Genomic DNA, 25,986 nt, shown 5'->3' with positions numbered 1-25,986 from the left:
TGGGTACTTATTCAGCAAAATCATAGGTCTGACCTTGGGTGCAGATTAACTGTTCCTTATTTCTTAAAAAAAATCACCTTTTTTTTATGAAAACCTTTAGCTGAATTTCCATAATATATATATATATATATTATATGGAAATTGGACTAATGTGGTGGAGAGTTGGTTAATTCTGATATTTCTTTCAAACACAAACTATAAACAGTGGAAAGACTTTGCTCTTGTTCATGTTTTCAACAAGACAAGGCGGCTTTTACTGATTTATTTGGCAAATGTAACGTTATCTTGGGTAACGAGTTCGGCTGGTGCAAAGTGTAACTAATTTTTCAAAAAATATAAAATGAAAATGTGCTTGGAGTTGGTTCTTTGAGATTTTATGCTGCAATGAATAGTCTTATTTTTTAAATCTTTTTGTCATGCTTTCACGTAAGCTAGTTAGCTTGGGTTGCTGATGGTTGCAGATTAAATTAGAGCAGACAAATACACAGGTTCTGCAGAAAGAAAGGAACGTTTCTTACACTATTGTTGTGTTTTGGGTTAATTACTACCTCCCAGCTTCTTGAGTTACTGAATATTTTTCTTTTAACAGCCCCGTATACACAGCTTCAACATGCAAGGAAATCTAGAGCTTGACAGGCCTACTGTGCTCAGCTCTTGTTTGGGGAGGGGATCAGCAAACGTTGGCAAATGTCAGTTACAAATAATTTAGACGGGCTTATGTGGAGATGTGAGAGATTTTTGAGAAACACCAGGTCGGTCTTCACAAGACCTTTAGAAGTGGATTCTGGAGGCCTCTCAGCAGGAGGGAAGGAATGACTGGCAGAGTAGTAATTATGGAAGATTGTGGGCTTTGGGCTGATTAAGTGGGCCTTATGTTTGGACTTGAATACTGAAACCCAGCGGCTGATTTCCCTGAAGTGGACAGGAAGTGGGGTCCAGAGGGGAAAACCCTCCTCCCAGATGATTTCTTGTGAATGTGGGGGAGTGACAAGGAGCCCCTGTTTCTGTGAGCACAGTTTGAATGGATGCATTGAGAACATGCCAGTTGGTGATGTAGAGAGGGGCCATGCCATATAATGTCACTGCATTAAAAATAGAATATTGAATTAGACGGTTAGAAGCCATTGTAGGGTCTGTGACGCACTTTGTTAGAATTCCGGAACAATTGAATGATTTCTGAGTACAAACCCTTGAGTCAAATAGGATTTAGTCTGAACAGAAACATCCCAGAGACAATCATTAAACAAAAATATGTTGTTTTGATATTTTATGTTAATGAAATCCAATTTCTAGTCATGACTTATTCATTCATGGTTGAAGTTGGATTAAATATCTTCAAGGACTAAAAAGAGCATTATGAATTCCAGCAGTGAAAAGTTGACATTACTAATGCATTTTATATTCTTGTGACTGCAAGATTTAAAGGACAAGGCTGGTCAGATTTTGTTATTTTGTTTAACAAATCATATAAAAATACATAAACCACTGTATGCCATGGTAAAAAACTCTTTGGCTCCTAGTAAAATATAAATATTTAGAAATACCTCTTAACCAAACTGGATTAATTTGTGCATTTTGGGGACTCTCTTTAGTTGCAGATAATCTACATTTGGTTTATGCTGAATAATGTTAGGCTATGAAATGCCTAGTGTGAAAGAGGATATATTTTGGAAAAACGGTATCAAATGGTAAGGATGTAAAATGAAAAAGTTAAAGGACTTAAAATTGAGCCTTGGTGCACCCCATAAAGGTCTTTAAAGTGGGTTGAAGACGTTCTACTCAGATGTAAAACCTTTACTAAGATGACTTTTCCTTTCTGCCTAGGTGTGTTTGCACTGGACAGCATCATGCAGAGCTGGTTCACCCTCTTCACCCCCACCGAAGCCACCAGTGTTGTGGCTAGCACTGTCATGTCCAACAGCACCATCGTCCGCCTGCATTTGGACTGTCATCAACAGGAGAACCTGGCCAACTCTGCTCGCACCCTGGCCCTGCAGTGTGCCATGAAGGACCCCCAAAACTGTGCCCTGTCTGCCCTGACGCTTTGTGAGAAGGACCACATTGCCTTCGAGACAGCCTACCAGATTGTACTGGACGCAGCTGCTACAGGAATGAACTACACACAGCTGTTTACAATAGCACGCTACATGGAGCACCGTGGTTATCCAATGAGAGCGTACAAACTAGCAACATTAGCCATGACTCACCTGAACCTCAGCTACAACCAAGACACACACCCGGCCATCAACGATGTGCTGTGGGCATGTGCGCTCAGTCATTCGCTGGGGAAAAATGAACTGGCAGCCGTCATCCCCCTGGTGGTGAAGAGTGTTAAATGCGCCACCGTCTTGTCGGACATTTTGCGGCGGTGCACGTTAACGACGCCAGGCATGGTGGCACTGCACAGTCGCAGGAACTCTGGGAAGCTGATGTCTCTGGACAAGGCTCCACTCAGGCAGCTACTGGACGCCACTATCGGGGCCTACATCAACACGACGCACTCTCGGCTGACCCACATCAGCCCACGCCACTACAGCGAGTTCATAGAGTTCCTCAGTAAAGCCAGAGAGACGTTTCTCATGGCACAAGACGGACACATCCAGTTCACCCAGTTTATAGACAACCTGAAACAGATCTACAAGGGCAAGAAGAAACTCATGATGCTCGTTCGAGAAAGATTTGGTTGAAAGTGGACCAAAAGACTATTGCCCTTTTTTTTTACTTGAGACTCCTTTTTTTATCCTTTCTAACTTGAAGTGAAAATCCACTTAAAACAACATTCATATTCATATGATTTGGGACTACTGGGTCTAATGTGATACTGAACTGAAGGGGTGTAATTATATGCACATACCATAGAGATGTAGGGCTATTTAAAAAGCAGCATCAAAAGAAAGAAAGTCTCCTGCACACTGATTCCAAGCCACAAAATGTGAAGAAAAAAAGCCACCGTTTCTATCCCACTCTAATCTTTGACGGGTCAAAATGCTTAAAAATACCACATCCACATACATATGATTATGTAACAGAAATAATAAGAATCTCAAAGCAAGAAGATAAATCTCAACGACAAAATATCAAGGGTAAATGCTATTATTATTAACATTATCATTATCACCATTATTATTATTGATTGTAAAAATAAAAAGATTTTTAGAGCAGTTACCACTGCTGAGTGGACATGTCTTGGATTAAGTATTACATTTTGCACTATATCATATTATAGCGCTGTGAATAAAGTTAAATACACAGTAGTGAAAAAAGACTAGAAAACCAATATTTTCTACCTCTACCTCTCAATAATTCTCCTGTTGGTCGAAGCAAATTCCCTATTGTAAGCTATTTATTTTAACCTGAAATTATCTTTCCATCCACACACAAGACTGGAATAAAATTAGGCTATACATTTTAAAACATGTGAATAAATCCATGTCAAGAGTTTTGACCTGACAAATTTTCTGACTTTGAAAGTTTTCTAAATGTTGTGACTTGGAGTCACTGTGCAGTCTCTCTTCTAACGAATGTGATAATAAACACAGGTTCCCGAAGGCAGATCCTTAGACTTTATTCAATTCAAGCCGCACCAAGTGTCAGCCAAAGCACAGACAGATCCTGAGTTGACTTCCGTGTTGGAGGAAGAATTGGACAGTCCAAGGTGATAGGGTTGAGATATGAAAAATGCTGCAGGGTGAAGGTTCTCTCTGAAAATTGACACGTTTGAAATTGAAGAAAAAAAACTGAGCCCTGAAAGCAACAGCTGGTATTGATGTGTATAAAACTATTAAGTCTGCAGAAGCAGAGAACTGTTTGTCCCTTTTTTATATGTATGAAAGTAAGAGAGGAAGAGTTTTACACTGAGTATATACTGTATTGTCTAATGGCAAAAAGTCCATCTTGCACTCCTCCTGTGTCCCTCTGTTAACATACACAGCCTCAAAGAGAAAACAAACGGCTTTAAACCAAATGGAGCAACTCCATCTGAAGTATTGAGTACCTCTTTTTAGGGATCCAGCTTTACCCCCCCACCCACCCCCACCAGAAAAACTCCAAATCCATCATCAGAATTCATTAAATGGGTCGATATTTGTTCCTGCCATCTTTAGGCTGATTGTTTTTGCTTCGCAGTCTCAAATGTTCAATATGCTTCGTTTACAGACTATTTGTTACGGACACACAACAAACGGTCACAGTGCTCGCTCTTGTGGAAACTTTGCAACTGTCAACATACATTCTCAGGGATTTCTCTTAAAAAAAAACGAGACAAAAAAAGAGAACAAAAGCATTTTAATGTCCTGTATATATGAAAGTATATGTCTGAATATTGAAAAAAAAATGTATATGTTAAGTAATTTATGACAGAATATTCTATGTAAGGCACAATACTTGAAGCTGTAGTACTTTTGGTTTTTGAAACAAGAAAAGAGAAACATATCAGAAGGACTTCAAAACGTTTGCCTTGCATCGCATCAGGGGCTGGTGGAGACAGTAGTACACACAGAGTACATGCTGGCAGGTCTGGCTCTGCAGACATGTAATGAACTGCAGGCACTGGCCACGTGAAGACAGGAAGTGGACATGCAAAGAGTGAATTCTCCTGAATACAGAAGTGTATTGGGGGATGGCAGACGTGTGAGAGGACTGTGGAGGTCGAGCAGCGACGACGTTCAGATGCCAACTGCTGCGACAACCCGATGGACACGTCTCCTCCTGCAGTGATCCGATCACTAGACCAAGCTGCTCTACGCCCAGTGTCCATGCCTCCTCTGCTCACATCTGAACTTTGAGCGGGACAGGAAGTTGGGTAAAGCTTTATTTCACGAGTCCTGTGTTTTACAGCTAATATCCTGTGAACTTTTCTCATAACTTTCCTAAAGATTTACTGTTGATTACAAATTTACTTCAAAGAAAGGCCCACACAATTTGGGATTCGCCTCGTTTGGGTCTGTGAATTCCAATTTATTTCCAAATGGTCTCCCATGAAGTTTCCTGAAATCATGGTTAAAATAGAGACCGAACAAACAGCAAAAATCAAGAATAAGGTTTCCCATTATAAATTATAGAATAATACATATTTGTTGATTTAATGAAAATGAATCTGGAAGTTTCCAGGAATTTAGCTGTAAAATACAGAACCTGTCAAATAAAACATTGCTCTAGTATACCATGGATTTTGACTGTTCCACGTTTTTGTGCGTTTTCTTTTTATTTCCCCTCTCGTTCAAGTTTTTTCATTTCTCTCTAGAATTCCTCACACAGGAACAGCCTTCTTTCTTGCCTTGTCTTAATGCTTTAAAACAACCAAATGGGAGTTCTAACTACCAAACCTTTTTCATAGGCCAGCCGACGTTTGGTTACAACTTTTCTTAGTGTCTTTTTGTTTTTTAGCTGAACTGTATTCTGTGCTTTAAAAGCTCATGTCATCCGTTTTTCAGTGTCGTCTCTTAGAGGTCTGTTGGTAGCTCCTTTTGTTTAGAAGCGAATATTACTCCCTTTTATTTATTACGTTAGGTAAATGATTGTACAACCATGTCGACATGCTCATGAAGTTGAAACTAAGATTTGATACACTGATCGATTTATTTATGTAACTAAATCACTGTTTTATAAACTTGTTATTGAATCAACATTTTGTTTGGATTAAATTAGTTTTTTGACAGCAGGACGACCTCTGTCTTCTTTCTTATTTAACTCTTGTTTGCTACGTTCAGTTACTTCTGCACTAATTCTTAGTGGTGTCCCGTCTCTAAGGTGCTTATTTCAGACTATTAGTTCACTGAGAGGAATTTGTTCTGGTCTTGTGAGGTGTGGGACAAATGTTTGTTAAAATGTCTAAAATCAGAGTTTTTTGTTTATTTGTATTTCCAAACTTTCATTTTAATTACCTTGTTCCCATCATATAATATCAGTACCAGTTGTATTTATGTATCATATATATATATATACAGAGACATAAACAGGTTTCAATGTTAAATTCTGTAGGGCTTGTCGGTACAGATTAGTGCTCTCAAGGAGGAAGTCATAATTTCTCTTCCTGCTTATTTGTCTTCCTGCAAAGATAATTTGGGAATTTTAAGCTTTGCTTATCTACTTCCTGTCTCTTGTCAACAGAGAGCAGGGAGCAGGAAGCTCTTTAAAAAAGGACTTTTTCTTGAGGAAACAAAGGACCATTAAATGTTAGAAATATGGTGCAAACTAAGGGTCAGTAAAAACCTTTGAGTGACTGAATTAATGTCAACTTCTGGGTTCTATAGAAACTCCCTACGCCATCACTCATTGTTTTTATGCTATGACTGTGTTTCTACACATTCTTCAGTCGTTCTGCTTGTGTTCACCGTTTTTATGTCTCTACATTTAAAAGGTTCAGTCCTAATCACTGAATCGTTTTAGTATGACATATTTTCCAAGAGTTAGCATTTAATTAATCAAATGGGTTATTTGAATCTGACAAGAAATTCTTAGAACAAGGTTACTGGAGTTCACTGACTGCAAACTGTGCAGCCTCTTACTGTGACGCCTGCTGTATAACTGAACCATTAACTTTTTTCATGACAAATTCCATCCAACGATGAAGGACACAAGATGTGGTAGAAAGTTCACAGTAAGTGGAGTTTGTGTGAGGTGACTGACAGGCTCAAGAGCAGTAGCAGAAACACATGGAAACCTAGAAAAAAAGGTTTAAAAAGGTGATTATTCAAATTTTTCTTTGCTGAGAGTTATGTGAAGAGATCAACACCTATTTAAGCTGCCAGCCGCTGATTAGCTCGGCTTTGCACAAACACTGGGAACACGAGGTAACAGCCCATCTCTGTCTCTGTCTAAAGGAAACACAATCTTCCTCCCATCGGCTTGACTGCTCATCTACCTACTGATTCCAAACCTCTCTGTCTGTATGTAGAACGCACATCTCGCAAACTGGTCATCCTAGCGTCAGCTTTTCCCTTTCCTTGAAACTGCAGTCGTATATTAAGTGTTTTTGTTCACCCATCAACCCATCACATGTTTCCTTTAGCAGCAGATTCAGACTTAACACACTCAACAACAGGAACACCTCAGCCTCTTCTACAGTATCTGTCGTTCCCACACCTCCACATAAACACATACAGTAAATATCGTATTGTATCTGTGCACTTACTCCTAGATGCTATTATTGATACTTCAGGCTATTATCTGGATCAAATCCAGCAAAATGTCAGTCAGAGTATATCCTGTACCCAGGAAGCAGCTTATTTCTGTAAGCTCATCTGTGTAACTGGCACCACAGATAAATCTTATCACCATTAATCACACATATCCTGTGTGGACCAGCCTGTTATTCCACTTCTGCTACAGAGTTAGTGAAGCTATCTGCTCAATATAATCTATCTCCAAAAAAGAAAGTTGTATCGGAAATCAGAATTTAAAACAACTGATTTAACGCTGACTTAACATAACATATACATGAATGTAGACTGTATACAATGGAAAACAGTGCATTGTATTTGATATGAACTGAAGGCCCCACTGAATGAAGCTGTAAACAGAGTCTGACCCTGGATCATCGGAGCGGTAGATCACTGCTGCTCGGTTTGGAGGCAGAAATACGAGGGTTGCACAAAGCACCTTGGTGAAGATGACTCCACTGCACCAATCATCCATCACGCTCAGGCCTGTCCTTGGAATATATAATGTAATGATAATCTGATCCGGTATGCAAATCAAGGCACAGTGGGGTGACTGCAGGGAGAACAGTCCACCTGCCCCGCAACACGAGTAACCTTTATCTGCTGATCTGCTGCCAGATTACAGTCCTCAGTGGCTTTACAGCAGCAGTGACGGCAAACGGGAGCAATTGGGTTTAAAAAACTGTTTTCTAGACAAATTAGTCAACCGGCAGTTTGACCTGCAGGCGGGTGCTGCGTGATTCAGCAGGCAGCTGTGGCTCCGGGGGGGTGGGGAGAGTGGGTTGTCATTTCACCAAAAAGTCGACAGTTTGATCCCAGTGTTCCCCGGGCTGCATGCCAAAGTGTCCCGGGCAAGACACCGAAGGCCACATGTCATGTAAACCGCATGTGTTAACATCAGTCTTCTATGTTTTCAGCAGCGCCGTTTTCTAAATCCTGTCCGTGACGGTGTCCACACAAGCAGAGATGCATCACGACTAGGGCTGAACGATTTGGGGAAATAATCTAATTGCCCAATATTGCGATTGCGATTTAATATGCGATTTTTTTATTTGATCCAATTTTTTTCCCCCAACAAAACGTAATGAATGATTTAAATATGACCAACACAATATTAGATACATTTAGTGTTAAATAATATTTAAAATTATAGGTGTCTTACTGCTCCCAAGTCAGAAACATTTCACACAACTGAAACATAGAATTTGCCTCTACTATACTTTGAAAATATTTTGTAAAATCAAAGTAAATAAAGTTATAAATAAAAAACGGAGAAATGCACAGGCCACAAAGTCAAACAGTACAACTGCATGTATGAACAGTTTCCTGAAGTTAATGAAATGGTCCCACTCCTCAGACTGTGATTTTTAACCCGTTCGAACACAAGTCACGTAACAGACAGAGTGTGTGGAGCCACAACACAGCAGACATGAGGCACTGTAAAGACCTGGCGCATCCCGTTCATGTCCGGGTGGTCGTGCAGCGGTACGGAGGCGCCGGGCCTCAGCAGGAAGACCCCCATGCTGAACACCTCCGTCTCGCAGATGTGCGTGTAGGGGACCGGGGGGCTCTGGAGCCCCGCCTTCCCGGCGCCCGGCTTGCTTTTCCGGGGAGCGATTTTCAGGTCCGCCGCCGGCCCCGCGATCCCAGCGAGATGAGCTCGCTCTATGTTTGCGCCACGTAGGTGACGCCGGCCTGCTTCGCTATCTTCTGGATCAGCGGAGTTGTGTTGTCCCGCGGCATTCTGGCTGCGGGTGCGGACGGCAGCCCGGTGCGCTACTCTCGTTCGCACGTGATAATCGCGCACGTTGCGATTAGGAAATCGCGTTTTATCATATCGCGATTAAATCGCAAATGCAATTAATCGTTCAGCCCTAATCACGACTGTCAGTCACACAGGGAGTGTGGCACTGGTGGGACCACGTGAACACACACATCCAGGGAAGATGAGTAACGTTTGTGGAGGGAAATCAAATCTTGATTATTGTTATAACAATGTGAGAGCTGACATTATCAAGTATGTCACTCACTTTGCAAAAACCCTCTCGAGAGTACAAGCATTTACTGTATCATGTTACCTAACAGGATAAACTACTGTGCAAGTACATTGGAAGTGCATGCGTTCACTCTGTCATGTAGCCTCATGTTGTCATGTATAGGCCTGTCGCGATATGCAATAAATCAATTAATTGCGCGATAAATTAAAATGAGCGTTAATTTTTTGCCGGCTGCAATAAATTCAGGGACTAAAGTTTTCCGTCGCTATGACGGATGTCCGTCAACTCCGCTCGCATAAGGCTAAAAATGAGATCGATGCAGATCCCATCCGGCAGTCGGCCGCGGCTGCCGGTGGACAGACTCTTGTCTCCGCGCTGCCCGCGCCCCGCGTGCGTCAGGGCTCCCGTGCAGGTGTGGGAGGATCTCCTCGCGAGCCCTCTCCCAAGCGCTGGCTGGCCCCCGCCGGGCGCATTTCCTCCGTGGTGCGCCGCGACAGCTCCGGGTCGGCTTGGAAAGGCTCGGGGCGGATGGAACGGAGACCACGGCGAGAAAGGTTTCACAAAAGCGTTCGGGGGGACGAAGGCGGGCGGAAGCCTGCCTGCGACAGCCCCAGCCGCGGAGACACGGGGGTCTCCGAGCGGTCTGACACAGGGGTCTCCGCGGAGACACGGGGTCTCAATTGGCTCAGGCACCAAGTCAGAGTCACGAGTCAGAGTGTGTCTGTTTTGTATTTATTTTTATTTATTTAAGTATAGTGTAAACTTTTGTTAACAGTTCATATATTATTCATAGTTTTAAGTTAAAAAGTTTTTGTATTTATTTATATTTATAATCTACTTTAAACAGTTCATATATTTGGCAATAAAAAAGTCTTTCTTAAATGTCTTCCAGATGTCCAGTTCCAGTGTTCTTTAAAAATAAAAGTTTATTGATCTTCGAAAGGGTGTACTTGCATTGTTATGCCATTATCATTATATAAGTTGAAAATGGTGTCAAAACGGCAATATTATCGCTTATCGCAATAATTTCTGGGGCAATTAATCGCACAGAAAAATGTGTTATCGTGACAGGCCTAGTCATGTAGTGCATGAGGTGCTTGTCATCGACCACAAGTAAAGTTGGCAGGTAGGAGGAGCAATAAGAAACAGATACATCAACAGCCTCACAACATACTGAACATGATAAGATCACATCACTGGATGTGGATCACTTTCACTGACATGCTTTCAAACAAGGTTTAAATACTTGAGATTAAAGATACACATTGTCTGGCCCAAAATAACAGCTCTGGCTATAGTGTATGATTCACATCGTCAAACTTTAGTAATGGGATATTAATTGTTTTTTATTTATCAGACGTTTACAAACACAACCTTAACAGATACAAGATATTGTCATATATCTAGACACATAACTCTGACAAGGCCAAACAATCCTACAGATGTCTGTCCAGATTTCCAGGAAAAAGTAAGTTCTATTATAATCAGCATCAAACTGTACAAACTCAAAGACACCTTGAATATGTCCGATATTTTCATTTCAAAATTAGTTTCTTAAAAAAAAGAAAAGAAAAATGTCCTATCTCAAAGCATCAAGGAAAGTGATGAAAACACTTCCTGCAACAAAATAAAACAGGTTTCTCTCTGGTTCATACTTCATCTTTCCAACTTTGACAATGAAACAGCCCTGTTAGTCTAAGTAAATTATTTTGATGGAGTGAAACTGTCCCGGTTTCCAAAACATTTGGAGCCAGTGCATTGGAGCAGACCCATTCAGCCAAGTATCACACCTCAGCACCTTTTCTACGGCTGGAACATCAGCTTAGTGTTTTCTCATTTCAATTACATGCAGAGTTCAACAACCTGTGAAAGGATTTCCGTTGCAAACCACACAAGACCTTTGGTCTCCATCATGATGCAACGTATTTATGACCTTTTCCTCCAGGATGAAAACACCGTCAGTCTCTTTTCTCTCGTCGCTCTTTCATCCGGGCCAACGAGACTCGGTGTGTTGGCCGTTTTCATTTGAGTCCCATGGCCCGTAAGGTAGAAACCCTTCATATTCACAGCTTTAAAGGGAATCCAAAATGTCACAAGCAGAAGCAATTGCTGTCCATTAAGTTTTCATAAATGTCACAGCGAATGAAACAGCCAATAGCAATTAGGTATTTCCTGAAAGGCCAGCTCTTCACAACAAAAACCTCCTTCCTGACGCATAGAAAGAAAGAATATTGTGAAACGGCAACACAATTCGTCCAATTATCTTGAGGATTTCCATTTCAAAAACAAGTGTTATTATGTTGAGATGTACAGCGATTAATTGATTCAGCTTCCTCAGTTGTTTGATGTTTTATGGAGCACAAAGGAGTTTTTTTAATGTTTTTGTGTTGATGAATTTGCTCTTAAAACGATGACTATATATTTTTGTGATTTATTAAAGTTGCATCAATCAAAATTGGTTATTCTCAGGACAAAACTCACACCAGAGACCAGTAGTGACTGATCAATCAGAGTCTCACTGGACCGATGAAAATATCCTGTCTGGTCTCTTAGCAACAGAGAGGTCCTCTCCGCCTGTTGATTGGCATTAACAAGTGCTGCTCACAGTGAGGCTCTTTGGGACCAGTATTAAGTCTCAGCTCTTCACTGGGAGCCTTTTCAAATGTGAATGCCACTGGAAGGAAAAAAAACCTGAGCAGTCTTTTGTTAGAATAAACGCCTGTTGAGTGTGGTCATTATTGTAATCAGATCTATTTTTGCTGAGAGTGCGCATGGTAACACCTCCCAAGATTTACATAACTCAAAAATGTACTTGTAAGCAGATATTATAGAAGAATATATATATATTTTGTCAATGCATCAGTTTATACGCTGCAGGTGCACGATGAGGAGAACTGGATTTACCAAGCTAAGTAAAAAACAGTTGCCACCTGCAGTGTAAAAATACATTAAGTTGAGCGTGTTTGATGGGAGCCCACATTAAAAGACAGCAGTCAGGAGATGTGAATGGGTCAGAGACCATCACTATCAGAGAGAGAGGGTCATCGAACCTTAGCATTTAACATGCAATGATGAGTGTTGCAGATGTCACCACTAATGCATCTTAACGCAGAGAGAAAAACAGTCCAACAGTATCAGGGTTGTGACATGCAGGTATGAAATCTCAACATAATGTGTTTTTTTTCTCCAAGCACAGAGGGAAACGTGTTTTGTTTCTGTGGAAGAAGCCGAAACTCTTCCTTAAGATAGTTACAAATTGAGAACTGTTATTAAACACTTAGCTTCTCATCAATCCAGATACTAAGGTGCATATATAGAGCAGAGGATGTCCCACCTTGTTAACGTCTATGAGACAAATTGAATGAATTTCGTTTTTTCTCCATTAAGAACTAGTTTATGATTATTGAGTGCAACGTGTTAATGAGAGAAACAGTGTTGAAGGGATTTAAGAGCAGAATGTGTAGTGCAGTACAAAATTGTGTCATCAGCATAAAGGTGCATCTTAAACCCAGTTAAAAATGATGACGTTTTACATAGTGCATGGAGGAGGATGGATTACTGAACAGGTCTTCTAAACAATTTCACAAAAAGTCGACAATTGGACCAAGATTAAACAGACCACACAAAACAGACACACAACCGCCACAAAGAGCTGCCTATACAGATGTAACATGTTCTCAAAAGAGACAGATAGACAGAGAATGTCTACAGCGACGCAAAATGACAACAAAGAGACATAAAACAACCACAAAGACACAAAATGACCAGAAAATTACACAGAACACTTACATAGAGGTGGAAACCAAACACAAGGAAACACAAAATTGCTATAAACAGGAACAAAAACATCTGTAAAGACATGTTTTTTTGTCTTGTTTGCTTTTACTAGCAACCTATAATACCATCAGGAACCCTATCATTCTACAGATTGTGGTTTTTAGTTTTTATTTGATATGGTGTACCCTTAAATAGTGAATCAGTTTGAGGACTAGTTCAGATGGATGGATAGATAGATAGATGGATAGATAGATAGATAGATAGATAGATAGATAGATAGATAGATAGATAGATAGATAGATAGATAGATAGATAGATAGATAGATAGATAGATAGATAGATAGATAGATAGATAGATAGATAGATAGATAGATAGATAGATAGATAGATAGATAGATAGATAGATAGATAGATAGATAGATAGATAGATAGATAGATAGATAGATAGATAGATAGATAGATAGATAGATAGATAGATAGATAGATAGATAGATAGATAGATAGATAGATAGATAGATAGATAGATAGATAGATAGATGGCTGGATAGATAGAAGGATAGATGGATGGATGGATGGATTGATGGATAGATAGATAGATAGATAGATAGATAGATAGATAGATAGATAGATAGATAGATAGATAGATAGATAGATAGATAGATAGATAGATAGATAGATAGATAGATAGATAGATAGATAGATAGATAGATAGATAGATAGATAGATAGATAGATAGATAGATAGATAGATAGATAGATAGATAGATAGATAGATAGATAGATAGATAGATAGATAGATAGATAGATAGATAGATAGATAGATAGATAGATAGATAGATAGATAGATAGATAGATAGATAGATAGATTGTATTTTAAAGTACACACACAAACACAAAAGAACTTGACCATCCAAAAGAGAGGTTTGATCACGATATTGAGTCGGTTACATTTCTTCTGTTTCCATTGCGGTTTGCTGAAACACATGTGGGCTCCCCAGGAGGTTTCTGTTCCCAGGTGGAAATAAGTGATAACTTTTAATAATATTTATGACCATTGTATATAATTAAATACTAATCATTACCTCCAGAGCTTATGCCTGAGCAGTGTTCACCACATCGTCCCTATCAGATGATTAATAGTTGCCATTTATTCACTTAGTTAACAAGGACACAAAGCCAGCTTTTAATAGAATTAAGAGATAATTTTCACTCAAAGCCATTAGCTCCTGAAAAGAAGCAGCCTGAATATAACATCATAGAAGCTCCTCTTGATAACTTCCGACCTCGCTGCAATAATTCCTTGCCTCCCGATATAAATGTGTAATGCAACCGTCCTGTGAGATTTACGATAAAGAAAAAAAGAAAAAGGAATTAATACATTAAAGTTAATTTATATGCCTTTGTTAAAGCAGAAATTCCACCTGAGGGTATCTATTACCTTTATACTCTATGAAAGTGTTGGGGGCAGTTAATTAATGTGCTTTACTATACTCTATCTGCTATCTCAAGCTCAGTGGGCTGTTTAAGGATTGTGTTAATGTTTGACCATGTAATTATCTGCTGAGTGCACAGCAGGATCTGCTGGAACCAGGCCTCCCCAGTTTGTCTGCATGGTAAAATTCTCTTTTATGCTTTTTGTTTTATTAGTCCAGTCTATTTACAGTCAGTGGTGCGGTCTGACCTTTGCTTCTGCTCTGAACAAATCATTAATAGGTCAGAATGTTTCGCTGGGAAATCAACCAGTTAGTTATTCTACACTTCAGAGAGAGACTGAAGCCATGTGCAGCCCCCCCCCCCCCCAGAAAAAAATCCTTGTCTGGGATTTTCGTGGATAAAAAAGGATAGGAAAACATCCAATGAGCAGCAGTTCTGTGTTGATGGGCGAAGTAAGATAACATTAACCAGGTCAGACTGGCTGGAGCTGACAGAAAATCTACAGTAACTCAGGTAACAAGTCATTGAAGCCATTTTCTGCCATGACCTCCGAAGGATCTCCAGAGAACTCGGACCAGACTTTCTCCGCAGTTTGCCTTTCACACACACACAACGCAGCAGGAGATTCTCAGCAACAAATACTCCAAAGCAGGCAGAGTCAGGATGTAACGTATTCATTCTGCTGTGGAGATCACATTTTTTTGTTTACAGCATATCAACACCAGCATCGGCCCTCATAACTTTTACTCTCTTAACATCTTCGTTAATGTTTTCCTGAGATATTTATTTAGTTTTTTTCATGCGTTTTAGATGCACCATCAACCCCCCCACCCCTTAATCCCACTCGTTCGCTGTGATCTCCTGCTGTGTTCTCACTTTGACTCCTCCAGACGTTCTGCAGTTAGCGCCAGAGAGCACTTCAGGTTCCAGTCCTATCAGTCAAGAGCAGAAACCTGAGGCTACAGAGACACCGACTCACCAACGCTGGACAGCTGAAGCGTTGGAAACGTAGTCTGGGCCGATGAATGCGGATTCCTGCTGAGCCGGCAGATGATAGAGTCTTAATCTGGAGTCAGCAGCATGAGCCCTCAGCATCGTGACAACTTTATCTGCTACTTCCTGCAGGTTAATGCTCCATGTAAACGTTAGTTCAGTGACATCCACAGTCACCAGATGTGGATCCAGCAGAGGATCTATGGAACAGGAGAGTGGATGAATGTGCAGCGGAGCTCGGGGTACAGCGGGCCATCTAACCAGAAGGTTGGTGGTTCAATCCCAGTCGCCACCATTCCAAGTGCTGAAGTGTCCATGGGCAAGATACTGAACCCCAAACTGCCCCTGAGGACTTTGACGACTGATGTGTGATAGAGAAAGTGCTGCACATAGATGTACTGTAGATGTACACACCGTGTGTGTCATCGTGACTAGACAAGCGATTATTTACCATTTACAAATCTGCAGAGATTAAGTCATATTTCTAACATCTTGTGGGATCCATGCCATGAAGAATTGAGGCTGTTTTGAGCTACCCAGTGCTCGGTGAACATTGTACATTTTAGAATTATACGAAAGTCAGTGGAGGAAGAGGAGACAAGAAACCATCACAATAATGTACACAGTGGGAGGATTTTGACGTTTGCAATAAATTCGTTGCTCATAAGACTACCCATCCCGATCTGTCTGTCTCGGCCGAGCCCTGTGTCTGCCTGAGGACGAGATATCAGGTATACTGGCTCTGGCTCCCTGTGTTAGTCAAGAGTTAAGTGTCACCTGCTGCATGTTTCTCTACCTGAATGACATGTCATCTCAGCTTGAGAAGCAGGGATGAAACAAGGCTTTGGTGTCAGCTTGTCAGATGTGGAGGACTGAGGCAGAGGCAAAGGTGACAGGAAGAAGACAAAAGATGAAACTCTGCCTCCTGAGGATTCAAATCCCCTTCGAACCTCTCAAAGATCGGACACCCGGCGTAAACCTGAAGGCTGGAGCAGGTTCAGATGAAAGAGCGGAGGTTGAACTGCAGCTTTATAGTAATGATATATATATATATATACATGTGTCTGCTCAATTTGAACACACGCAGACACTCTCACTCACTTATTCCATTTCATAAGGTAAGTGGAGCCCCTCGCTCTGAATTAGTGCTGACCCGAAACTCCTCTGCACTCCACAGACAAACCTCCAGAGCACATGCTGAGACTCGCTGAGGTCCATCCCAGCCGAATGTCTCAGAGAGCACACAAACAGAGCAGAGGGGCAAATGAGGCACCAAGGGAACAAGATGAAGGAGAGATCAAAAGAAAGGTTGAGGCCAGGCTGTAGCAGACAGGGAGAATATGGGAGTGGGAAAGGCTCGACTGAATAAGTCTGCGAAAGTGTAGATACATCAGACAGTTGTCAGATGATAGTGTGAAAGGGGTTTCTTATAGTAATGAACCTACAGAGAATTATCACCTGAATCTGCAACTCACCTCTGCTTTACAGAGCTTTACGTTGAGTTTTGGCTCATTGTTTATACTGTATGTCCAGACAGAAACAGAGCAATTTTTATTTTTTTATCACAATCTGATATTCAATTAGTGAATCACACTTTATCTACCAAACTGATTTGGGGTCAGATCAGTCCCATTCATTGTGGTGGACATCATGACAGCTCCCAAAGGTAAAGCCAAAACATCATGACCACCATCTGAACCCTGCTGACCGCAGAATGGGTAAAGAACCCAGCCTCCTCCATGTCAGTGGTGGGGACAAGGGCAAAAATTAAAAGTCAAAGTATATGTTTCATAAATACCTTTAAAAATTGTGAACGTCCTTTTAGGTAGTTCTAATCACATATGTCTGTGTGTTGTTTTTTCCCGGCTAGGTTGGTTTAAATTAGAGACGCCATAAAAAACATGGTTGACAACCCTACTCCATGATACCTACTATGTAGACTCCGGCTACAAAGGACGTCACCAGCACAAAATGGCAGTGCCCGTTATCCGGGATATTTTTGCTTCATTTTTGTGAGTATGAGAAAGTGGAAGTGCATCATCCACCTATCAGTGAAAACATGTTTATCAGAAACAGGAATAGTGGCCGCACTGGGCCTGGATATCAAACCTATCTATCCTTCTGAGTAAAAGATGAGAATAAAATGTTTCCGTTACATCTTGCACGCCGATGCATCAAGGATCTAAACTTTGCATCAAACCTTTTCTGACATTTTACTAGATTTTATCCCGCAGACATACAATTATTTTTTATTATTATTTTAGTGTAAACACTGTTTATTCAGCAGTTCGATATGATTTGCCTGTTTGGTTGAAGTTGTAGTTTAGCACAGAGCTGTTAAAAGCTGCAAATTAAGGTCAGTGTGCAAAAAAATGTTGAACACCCTTGTTCAGCATGTCAATTGTCCAAAAACACAAAATACAGCAAAGGCTGATGGGAATTCCGTCACTATTGCAGCTGTTTAGTCATAAAAGTGCTAGACAAATTAAAATGTTGACCTTGTTATGGCACTAGAAAACATCAGGAGATCCCCAATACCATTAGGACTTATCCTCTGGGGACCACCAACATCTGTGCAATATTAGTTCCCTTCCGTCCCATCACTGTTGAGGGATCACACTGCAGATACTGATACTGCATTCCCCGGAGCTAGGCCACCAGTCTGGGTAAAAGTTCATAACATGCTAACACTGCCAAAACTGAGATGCCCAAAAAAACATCAAACAAATACATGAACAGAAATATCTTGCTTCCTTCCCTAGAACATCAGAACCACATTGTTCTATAAGGACTGTGCGCGTGTGTGCGTGTGCGTGTAGATGCATATGGACATCTGTGCATGTATATGATAATGGACCATACATGGTAATGCATACTCTGCATAATGTGTGTGTGTGTGTGTGTGTGTGTGTGTGTGTGTGTGTGTGTGTGTGTGTCTGTGCGTGCGTGTGTCTGTGTCTGTGTCTAAATGCACTTGAACAATAGGGGGCATGTGGCTGCAGTGGTGGTGGTAATTGATAAATGGGATGTTTAAAGAGCAGAATATGAATGAAGAAGAGCGGACCCCGAGGGGATACTCCACACCATTGTAATCAAAGCCTTGATAGTGTCCCCACCTTTGACTAATGGTCCCAAAAAGAAGCCTCCTACTGCCTGCCTAGTCAATTCAGAGAGAGAGAGAGAGAGAGAGAGAGAGAGAGAGAGAGAGAGAGAGAGAGAGAGAGAGAGAGAGAGAGAGAGAGAGGTGAGCAGGGGGGAGGGTGACTTAGGTCAGATCTTTTACATCAGCCTGACCTTGCTGTCACTCACTCACAGGTGAGATACCAGAGTGTGAACTCTGAAGGAATGAAAATGATATTGGAACCCAGTTGTTTCCTGTCCTTTTCCTTCCTTTCACCTTGAGTTACTGCTAAACAAGTGCATCATTTCCATTGTGGATGGGAGGACATCTTTTATTATGTATCTTTACAATCAAGATTTTGTTAATGTAAAAGTAAAATGTAAATCTAAGAAGCAGCTATAAGTATAAGATAAATGTAGTATAGTGCAGTGAAGTAGAAGTAAAACGTAGCCTAAAATGGAAACCCTCCAAATACTTAAACTCTAACACATTTAGTTACTTTCCACCAATGGACACCTCCCTTTTAACAATTATTGTCCCACTTGTGATGTGAAGTTTTTAGTTTCATTTAGTCACTAAAAGTCAAGTTTGCACACTTTCAGGTATTGCTGCAAGCACAGTAGTTAGTAGTTGGGTTATCCCTGCAGGAAAGACAGAGGGTTATAAAAACAGGTAAAACATGGTCTGATGGAAGCAGCAGTGCAGAAACACTCATGAGGCCAATGAGGAAATATTTACAAAATTATATTTTAAATTATTAAAGTTAGAAGTGAGGAACAACTAACGGAAGCAGTTCTCTGGAAGAATCCTGTTTGGAAATTTTCGTATCGGTCGCATCACATCAAATAGTCCCCACCCCGCTGGCTGCCGAGCACCCTTCACCTGTTTAATCAATATGAATCTATATTGAATGCGGAGCTGTTCTTCATTGGGCGCCCAGCAACATGAGTCAAGTGTTAAGTCGATCGAAATAACGGTTCTTGGGAATGATGAATGACAAACAGACAGGCAAACAAATAGAGACTCCTCACATTTTAAGATTTGCCAGATATAGAAACTGTATAGAAACAAGTCACATATTTAAAGGTTTTAACTTAAGGATGTAGAACCCCCCCCCCCCCCCACCTCTCAGACCAAACTGTGACACCCTTGTTTGGAGGCGGGTACCTGTTCTGTGGCTGTTGATTTATGTGGCTGATAAGAAGCCATTCTTCACAGGCAGGTGGAGGTGGAGGTGGAGGCTCTGATGAGGGATGGAGGGTAGGAAAGTGCTAATACTAAGAAAGCAAACACACACACACACACACACTCACAGTAACAAACATACAACAAACTGATGACACTGTACTAAAAAAACCAAATGACTCTCATTCATACTTTATTAGAGCAACTATTACAATGACATTCACATCGACCTTCAAAGATGCAGTTATAATACAGAACCATGATAATAAGCTGCTGTATTCATCAGTAGCATGGTGTTCGTACTTACAGTGCATGTGTGGGTGTGTCATATTCACGAGCACAGCAAATGCATTTGTCAAGTACAGCCTGACTGATGGTTGAATTTTAAATGAGAGATTGAGTTTTAAATGAAAAAAATATATATAAAAATATATCTTAGTATAAATAACACTTGATTAGGATCCTTATGATCTGATTATTAACTAGTAGGGATGAATGTGTGTAGTTAGCAGAATTTGTTTCAGTTGAAAAAAATTTACTTTAAAAAGCAATAACAATAAACAAAAATATGTTACACTTGAGAAATAAGGCTCAAACATCAAAAGCTTATAAAGTATATGATTTGAACATGAAATATAATAGTGTGCCTGAATCCTTAAATCTTAGAACAAATGTTCATTCTACTTCATCACATTATCAGCAATTTATCCGTTTGTAATGTGATCCGGAGAGAAGACGTTTTTCGCTTTTATTTATGTCAACAGATTAAATCACATTCTTAAAAAAATGCATTTTTCAATACATATCTTTGAGACTTCTTCATATTTTGGGTATTCTGCAACTTCTTGACTCAGATAACAAACCCCAAAATGGTCAAATCATATCTAGCAAGAATTTATATATAGTCGTGTTCTTAGCCACCAAACGTCTGTTTGTTTGCTGCTGAGCCAGTGGTGAACCAGTCACTGTCCAGTGACACACTCCATGCATGTATCGGCCAAGTGCCGCATGACTGACTGAGGTTACACTAGTGTCAGTTGACCACTGCTCTTTCAAACTGAATTAACACCAACAACCGTTTTTTACAGGCAGTTTTGTCATTTAGTGCATTTGTTTACTCACTTCTCACACAAATAAATTGACTTTGTGGACAAACCTTCACTAGTATAAGAGGATCAGACGAACATAAGCAGAAGCAGCGGTCTGTTGCTACTTAACTCTCTCGCTGAGTGATCATTTTACTTGTAAATAAAGCCAAAATGCCACAACAGTCATTGTTCTCCACACGGTCTAGAAAAGGCTGTGACTGTGGGTTCACGTGTCGTCTCAATGAGCCTTGTGTGGGTCTTGTTTCATACTTTGTCCTTTGACCAACAACAGACAACAGGAAAAATTAAAAACAGTGAACATCTTTACTGGAAATGCAGCTGTTATGACTGTTTATGTGAGTGCATAGAGTAGGAGAGACGAAAACAGATAAAAGGCTGTAAGTTGTAACCAGCTGACACAAGGGAGAATGTAAATACAACACAGTGATGTGATGAATATGCTTATTAGCTAATTTGAACATTGACCACACACTGTCCAGCTAGATACTAACATTTGACCTATACTCTTGTTTGGTGACAGCTGCCTGCTGTTCTTTGAAAAGGAGGATGACAAGCGTTGAGCATTAACTAAATCTTAACTTAAAACAAAACAAAACAAGGAGCTGATAGAAAATAAAACTCCCCACTTTGCTTTCTCGTCACACACAGTAGACCAATGACTTGTTACGATAAAGACACAGGAGTTTTGCGTTGACTGGAAAAGTGTACACAATGGGCCTGATCATCTCAGATAGAGAATATCAATGAACACATTAGAATAGATATTTATAAATCAGGAGAACACACTATACCACTATGCTCCAACAAATTGTACACACTCATAAATATATTCTACTAAATATGTTGGATTTATCTCCTATCTAAATCTATTCCCTGACTTATATGTGAAGACGTCCCAAAATGTCAAATTCCCCAGACCCGTACCACATCCTTCCAACATGTTTCATAGTGCTGCTAAATAACAAACAAACAAACATAGATGACAACATAACTACTGTGGTGAAGGCGATAAAGAAAATATATTTGAACCAAGTTATAATACAATAATACTTGAGTGGTGCTCGAATAACATTTCCTTGTTTCATTAATAAGTGCAGCTATAAATACATTAGTGCAGTATTATGTTAATATACTTATTATTGAAAGCTTTCCAAAAACAAAATTGTATCTTTGGACTTTCTTTTCATTTTATATGACATCACATTTAAATGCACCGTGTGTCCATGCTGTTGCCTCTAGCACAAAGCCACAATATAAACAAGTCTCAACACACGGTGGCTCAGGCACCTTATTCTCTTAAATGTCACAGCAGCGCAGGCTATGAAATATAAACCATCTCACACACACACACACACACACACACACACACACATGCCCCCTGTTACAAATGTATAGCGTTACTCCAGTGTGTTCGTGTGGCCTTTTGCAGGCGTCCTCAGAGACGTGGCATTGACAAACCTACAAACAGTAATTGGGCCATTATAACTCCCTGCGATGGTATTGATTCCTCTGTTTTAGGTGCAGGCGGGTAATGGGAGTCTAGACGGAGGGGTTCATATTGCAGGCAGTGGGGCTTGTGTAGTATTAGCTACAGTAATCTAGATGTTGCTCATGATTCACGTGGGCTGTTTTGTGTATTTCAGGTCTATTAGAAATGATTTAATTTAGTAGCACATTTGAACCCATATCGCACAGTGTTTCTCTGTGTTGAGAGCAGGTTCTTTGTGAGCTGCTTTTTCAGCATGGAGAGATGCAAGGGTGATAAACGTATAGAAGGAGGAGAACTCCAGATGGAGAAGGAAGAAGAAATCATGTAGATGGAGTCTTCTCTTCCCCAGTCCAATTATCACCAGAGTTAAAACTAATCCCAGCAGCTCAGCGACTACGATCTCTTCCAGGTTGCCGCTCAACTTTGAAAATCCTGTCACCTGGAGAGCAGAGAGCAGCGAGGGGGATCTTATCGGAGCCTTGCTGCTGATCAAAATCAAATATTACTGAGGCTGGGTTTCCATGGCAATAACATGCTGCCCTCGCCATGACATTTGGGGGTTCAGCTGTGAAGGAGGCACCCACCTGCCTTCCTCGTCTGTCCGCCTTTGCGGTCCAGACGTGAGCTGAATAGATGAGTAAGCAGCATCTTGACCACCCCTGTCCCCTTGTGTGAATCTACAGAGTTGTGTGCACAGCTCTCCTATGGAACAGGGCGCACAGCAAACACCCTCCCTGTGCAGCAGGATGGTGTGGGTCCACAGAGAAATGCTGAGGCCATCGATTGCTTTCTCCACGGGGGCACAATGTGCAACCTGTGAGCCCACAAAATGTCAATGGATATGAATTGTGTAAAGAACTCTTGATCCCCTAATTCAATATTGTAAAGCCCCACAAAAGGTCATACTGTATGGTAAAATAACACACAGTCATTTCAGCTCGCTCATAATACATTTTTCACCGTTATTCCTTATTTTATATTACCTTCATGGGTAGTTACATTACCTGAGCAAACTACACCACAGAGGGAACACTAACAAATACAAAAAACTTGCTGCGTCTACAGATACACAATCAAATAAAAAAAATGGGGGTCTGCCCACCTAAAAGTTTTATCCAGCTTTTTGAAAATGTGATGGTCAGGCATTCTTATCAAACTCTCTGAAAGACTCGCTATAAACTGATTGAACACAGTCTGACTCATCAGATGTACACCGTGGTCATTGGGCACCTCTTCCAGGTTCTCCTCCTCTTCTGCTTCCTGCCAGTTGCCATTTTATAAACCCCATCTCTACGGGAAAAACAACCTCTGAGCTCTAACCTACACGCTAATTATGAAAGGTTCTTATAAGTATCGAGATTATGAGATCAAGAAGTTTTCATTTGTCTTTCAGCGGCATTTTCTCCACGGTGAATTAACCATTTTAATGATGGTGCTCTCCTCCGACACAGTATTGGCTGACTGTTTTTTTCTATAGCAGCATGATAATGTATGCAACACTGACTCAGCACAGTGGAAACAGGTCCGGATATGTGAGACTACAAGCTGAGCAACATTAAAAGTACAAACAGATGTAGTCTCTCTATTCGAAAATCATATCTGATGTCAAGAGCACATATTGTTTTATCCTCCGATGTAAGACAACCCCCAGTTTGATTTAAATGGAAATCACAAAGAGCTGTTCCATCCCTCATCTAGAAAAAGACATAGCTATTTTAGCTTTGAAATCATTCCTTTAACCACCAAGCGCTGTTTCTTAAATACTTTGGTTTTGCTTCTATTCCTTTTCTTCCACCAAAGTTGGTAACCAGTGAGCCCCAGCCCATCCGGCCTTCTCATCACTTTCTGATAGCGAGTGTAGAAGAAAATATTTGACTACTCTTCTTGTTATTTTCTTAATGCACCCAGTTCCACCTACTTTAGTCTGCATGAGACAAACTGTTTCTACTTTAATTATGTGTAAAACACAGAACTAACTCTCCAAGGATGGTGACCTGCGTGAAGACTTTCTTGCCTTACATGTGTATTCAATTTGCCAGAACCCCCTCCCCCCCGATATAGACATCAGGTTAGCAGAGGGGGTGAAGAGACTGACCAAATGGGCTACTAGCAGATAGGAACACTAATTAGCCTGTCCAGCACTTCCTAAATTGCATTAACCTTTCGTCCTCATGCAGACCCTTTGTCTCAGCCCAATCCACAAGCTATTCGATTTACCTTTGATGTGATGTTATAAAATCTCTCCTAACTATTGACCAGTCAATTGTGTTGCCTTGCTGTGACGCTGTCTCAACTGTGCAGTGAATGCAACTCTGAATCAGCGACAGAATTTGGACGTGAAGGAATTTGTATTTTCCCACACGAGTAAGGTTACGGCTCGGCCTGCCCTGAAAATACAGAAACGCACTGCAGCTACAGAATATACAGTGAATATACAAAAAGCTGTAGCAAATACAGAAATGCGCTGCAGAGTCAGAAAACACAACAGATGAAAAATTTAAGACAACACAACAAAAATGCAGAAAACTTGAATAAATCCAAAGAAATGCAAATACTGAAGTTGACCCAAATCTGGCATCGGAAAATGGGCAAAATATTCAGTTTGTATAGAACATTTTGATCGATTGATTCAAATATTGTAGCAGTAGATTCAAGATTCAAAATTCAAGAGTTTATTGTCATATACACAGCGATTACATGAAGCAGTCACTTGCAATGAAATTCTTGGGTCACAGGCTCTCTTATGGCAATGCTCAGAATATAATATTAAAGGAGACAAAAAAATATAACAAAAAAATAAAATAAGATCAAATAGAATATAAAAATGTAAATAGAAATAAAATATACAAAAATACAAAACAATAGTACAAGTGTGTGCAATAGGGCAAAATGCACTAGTGCAAATATACAACTGGTGTTTGCTTTGCAGACCTTCGATTTCCAATAAACTGACCTCATAAGTCATGAAGTGAAGAACTCCTTGAGCCACAAACCGCAACAAACAGGGTCAGTGTGTGATCACAAGTTTTCACAAGTCGTCTCCAAAGGATGGTTTTGTCTGTTTCTGCAGCCTCTTTTTCAGGGGAGTTTTTGCTTATTTTTACTCATGTGTTTTTTTTACAGTGTATTGACTTCAAGGGCCACCATACAGAACACCACGGGAACCCTCCCTTTCCCTCTTCATCCCATTTCTACGGGTTTTAACACTCCATCCCACTGCCTTCCCACCTTCTGCCTGCAATATTCATCTGGGAGAGTGCTGTCATGATGAAACACGCATTTTAATGCTTACAAGAACACTGCCCCGGGCTCTTTTCACAGCATCAGTCATCTACCATCAAATCAAAGCTGCTTCAGAGGGCTGAGGACGTATAAACAGGCCACGTATATATTTATACGATGTAACAAACCGAGAAATAAGAAAAAACATTTAGAGATGGCTGCTCTGCTGTGAGCAAATATTGCGGGTATTGGCTCAGTGAGCTGATGATCCAGTTTTGACCCTCCGCTCTCTGGTCCTTTGTTTCGTCTGTCGCAGATGTTTCTGCCTCTGTGCGCATGTGTGTGAGGGAGAGAGTGTGCGGGAGGATTTTCACCGTGGTCTACTGATCTCCTCGCTACATTAGCCCAGGTCATTCCAGTGATTGCTGCCAGAACTGCCAGTAAACCAAATGAATGTGTGCTGAGGGGATGGAGAGACGCGGCCTGCATATATTTACAGG

General features: G+C 40.6%; 1 protein-coding gene across 1 annotated transcript in view; it reads left to right on the top strand.

The window, feature by feature from the left end:
- The window catches only part of zswim6 (zinc finger, SWIM-type containing 6), a 40,589-nt gene extending 36,581 nt beyond the window's left edge, over positions 1 to 4,008 (top strand). Inside the window, exon 14 of the mRNA XM_061077010.1 lies at positions 1,825 to 4,008. Within this exon, the coding sequence (XP_060932993.1) occupies positions 1,825 to 2,687 (863 nt within the window). The 3' untranslated portion in view covers positions 2,688 to 4,008. The remainder of the gene's footprint in view (positions 1 to 1,824) is intronic.
- The last annotated feature ends 21,978 nt before the right edge of the window (positions 4,009 to 25,986 follow it).

Source organism: Limanda limanda, chromosome 1 (genome assembly GCF_963576545.1).
Source record: "Limanda limanda chromosome 1, fLimLim1.1, whole genome shotgun sequence".
Lineage (NCBI taxonomy): Eukaryota > Metazoa > Chordata > Actinopteri > Pleuronectiformes > Pleuronectidae > Limanda > Limanda limanda.
Note: the sequence above shows the minus strand (reverse complement) of the source record. Positions and strands in the feature narration are given on the sequence as shown.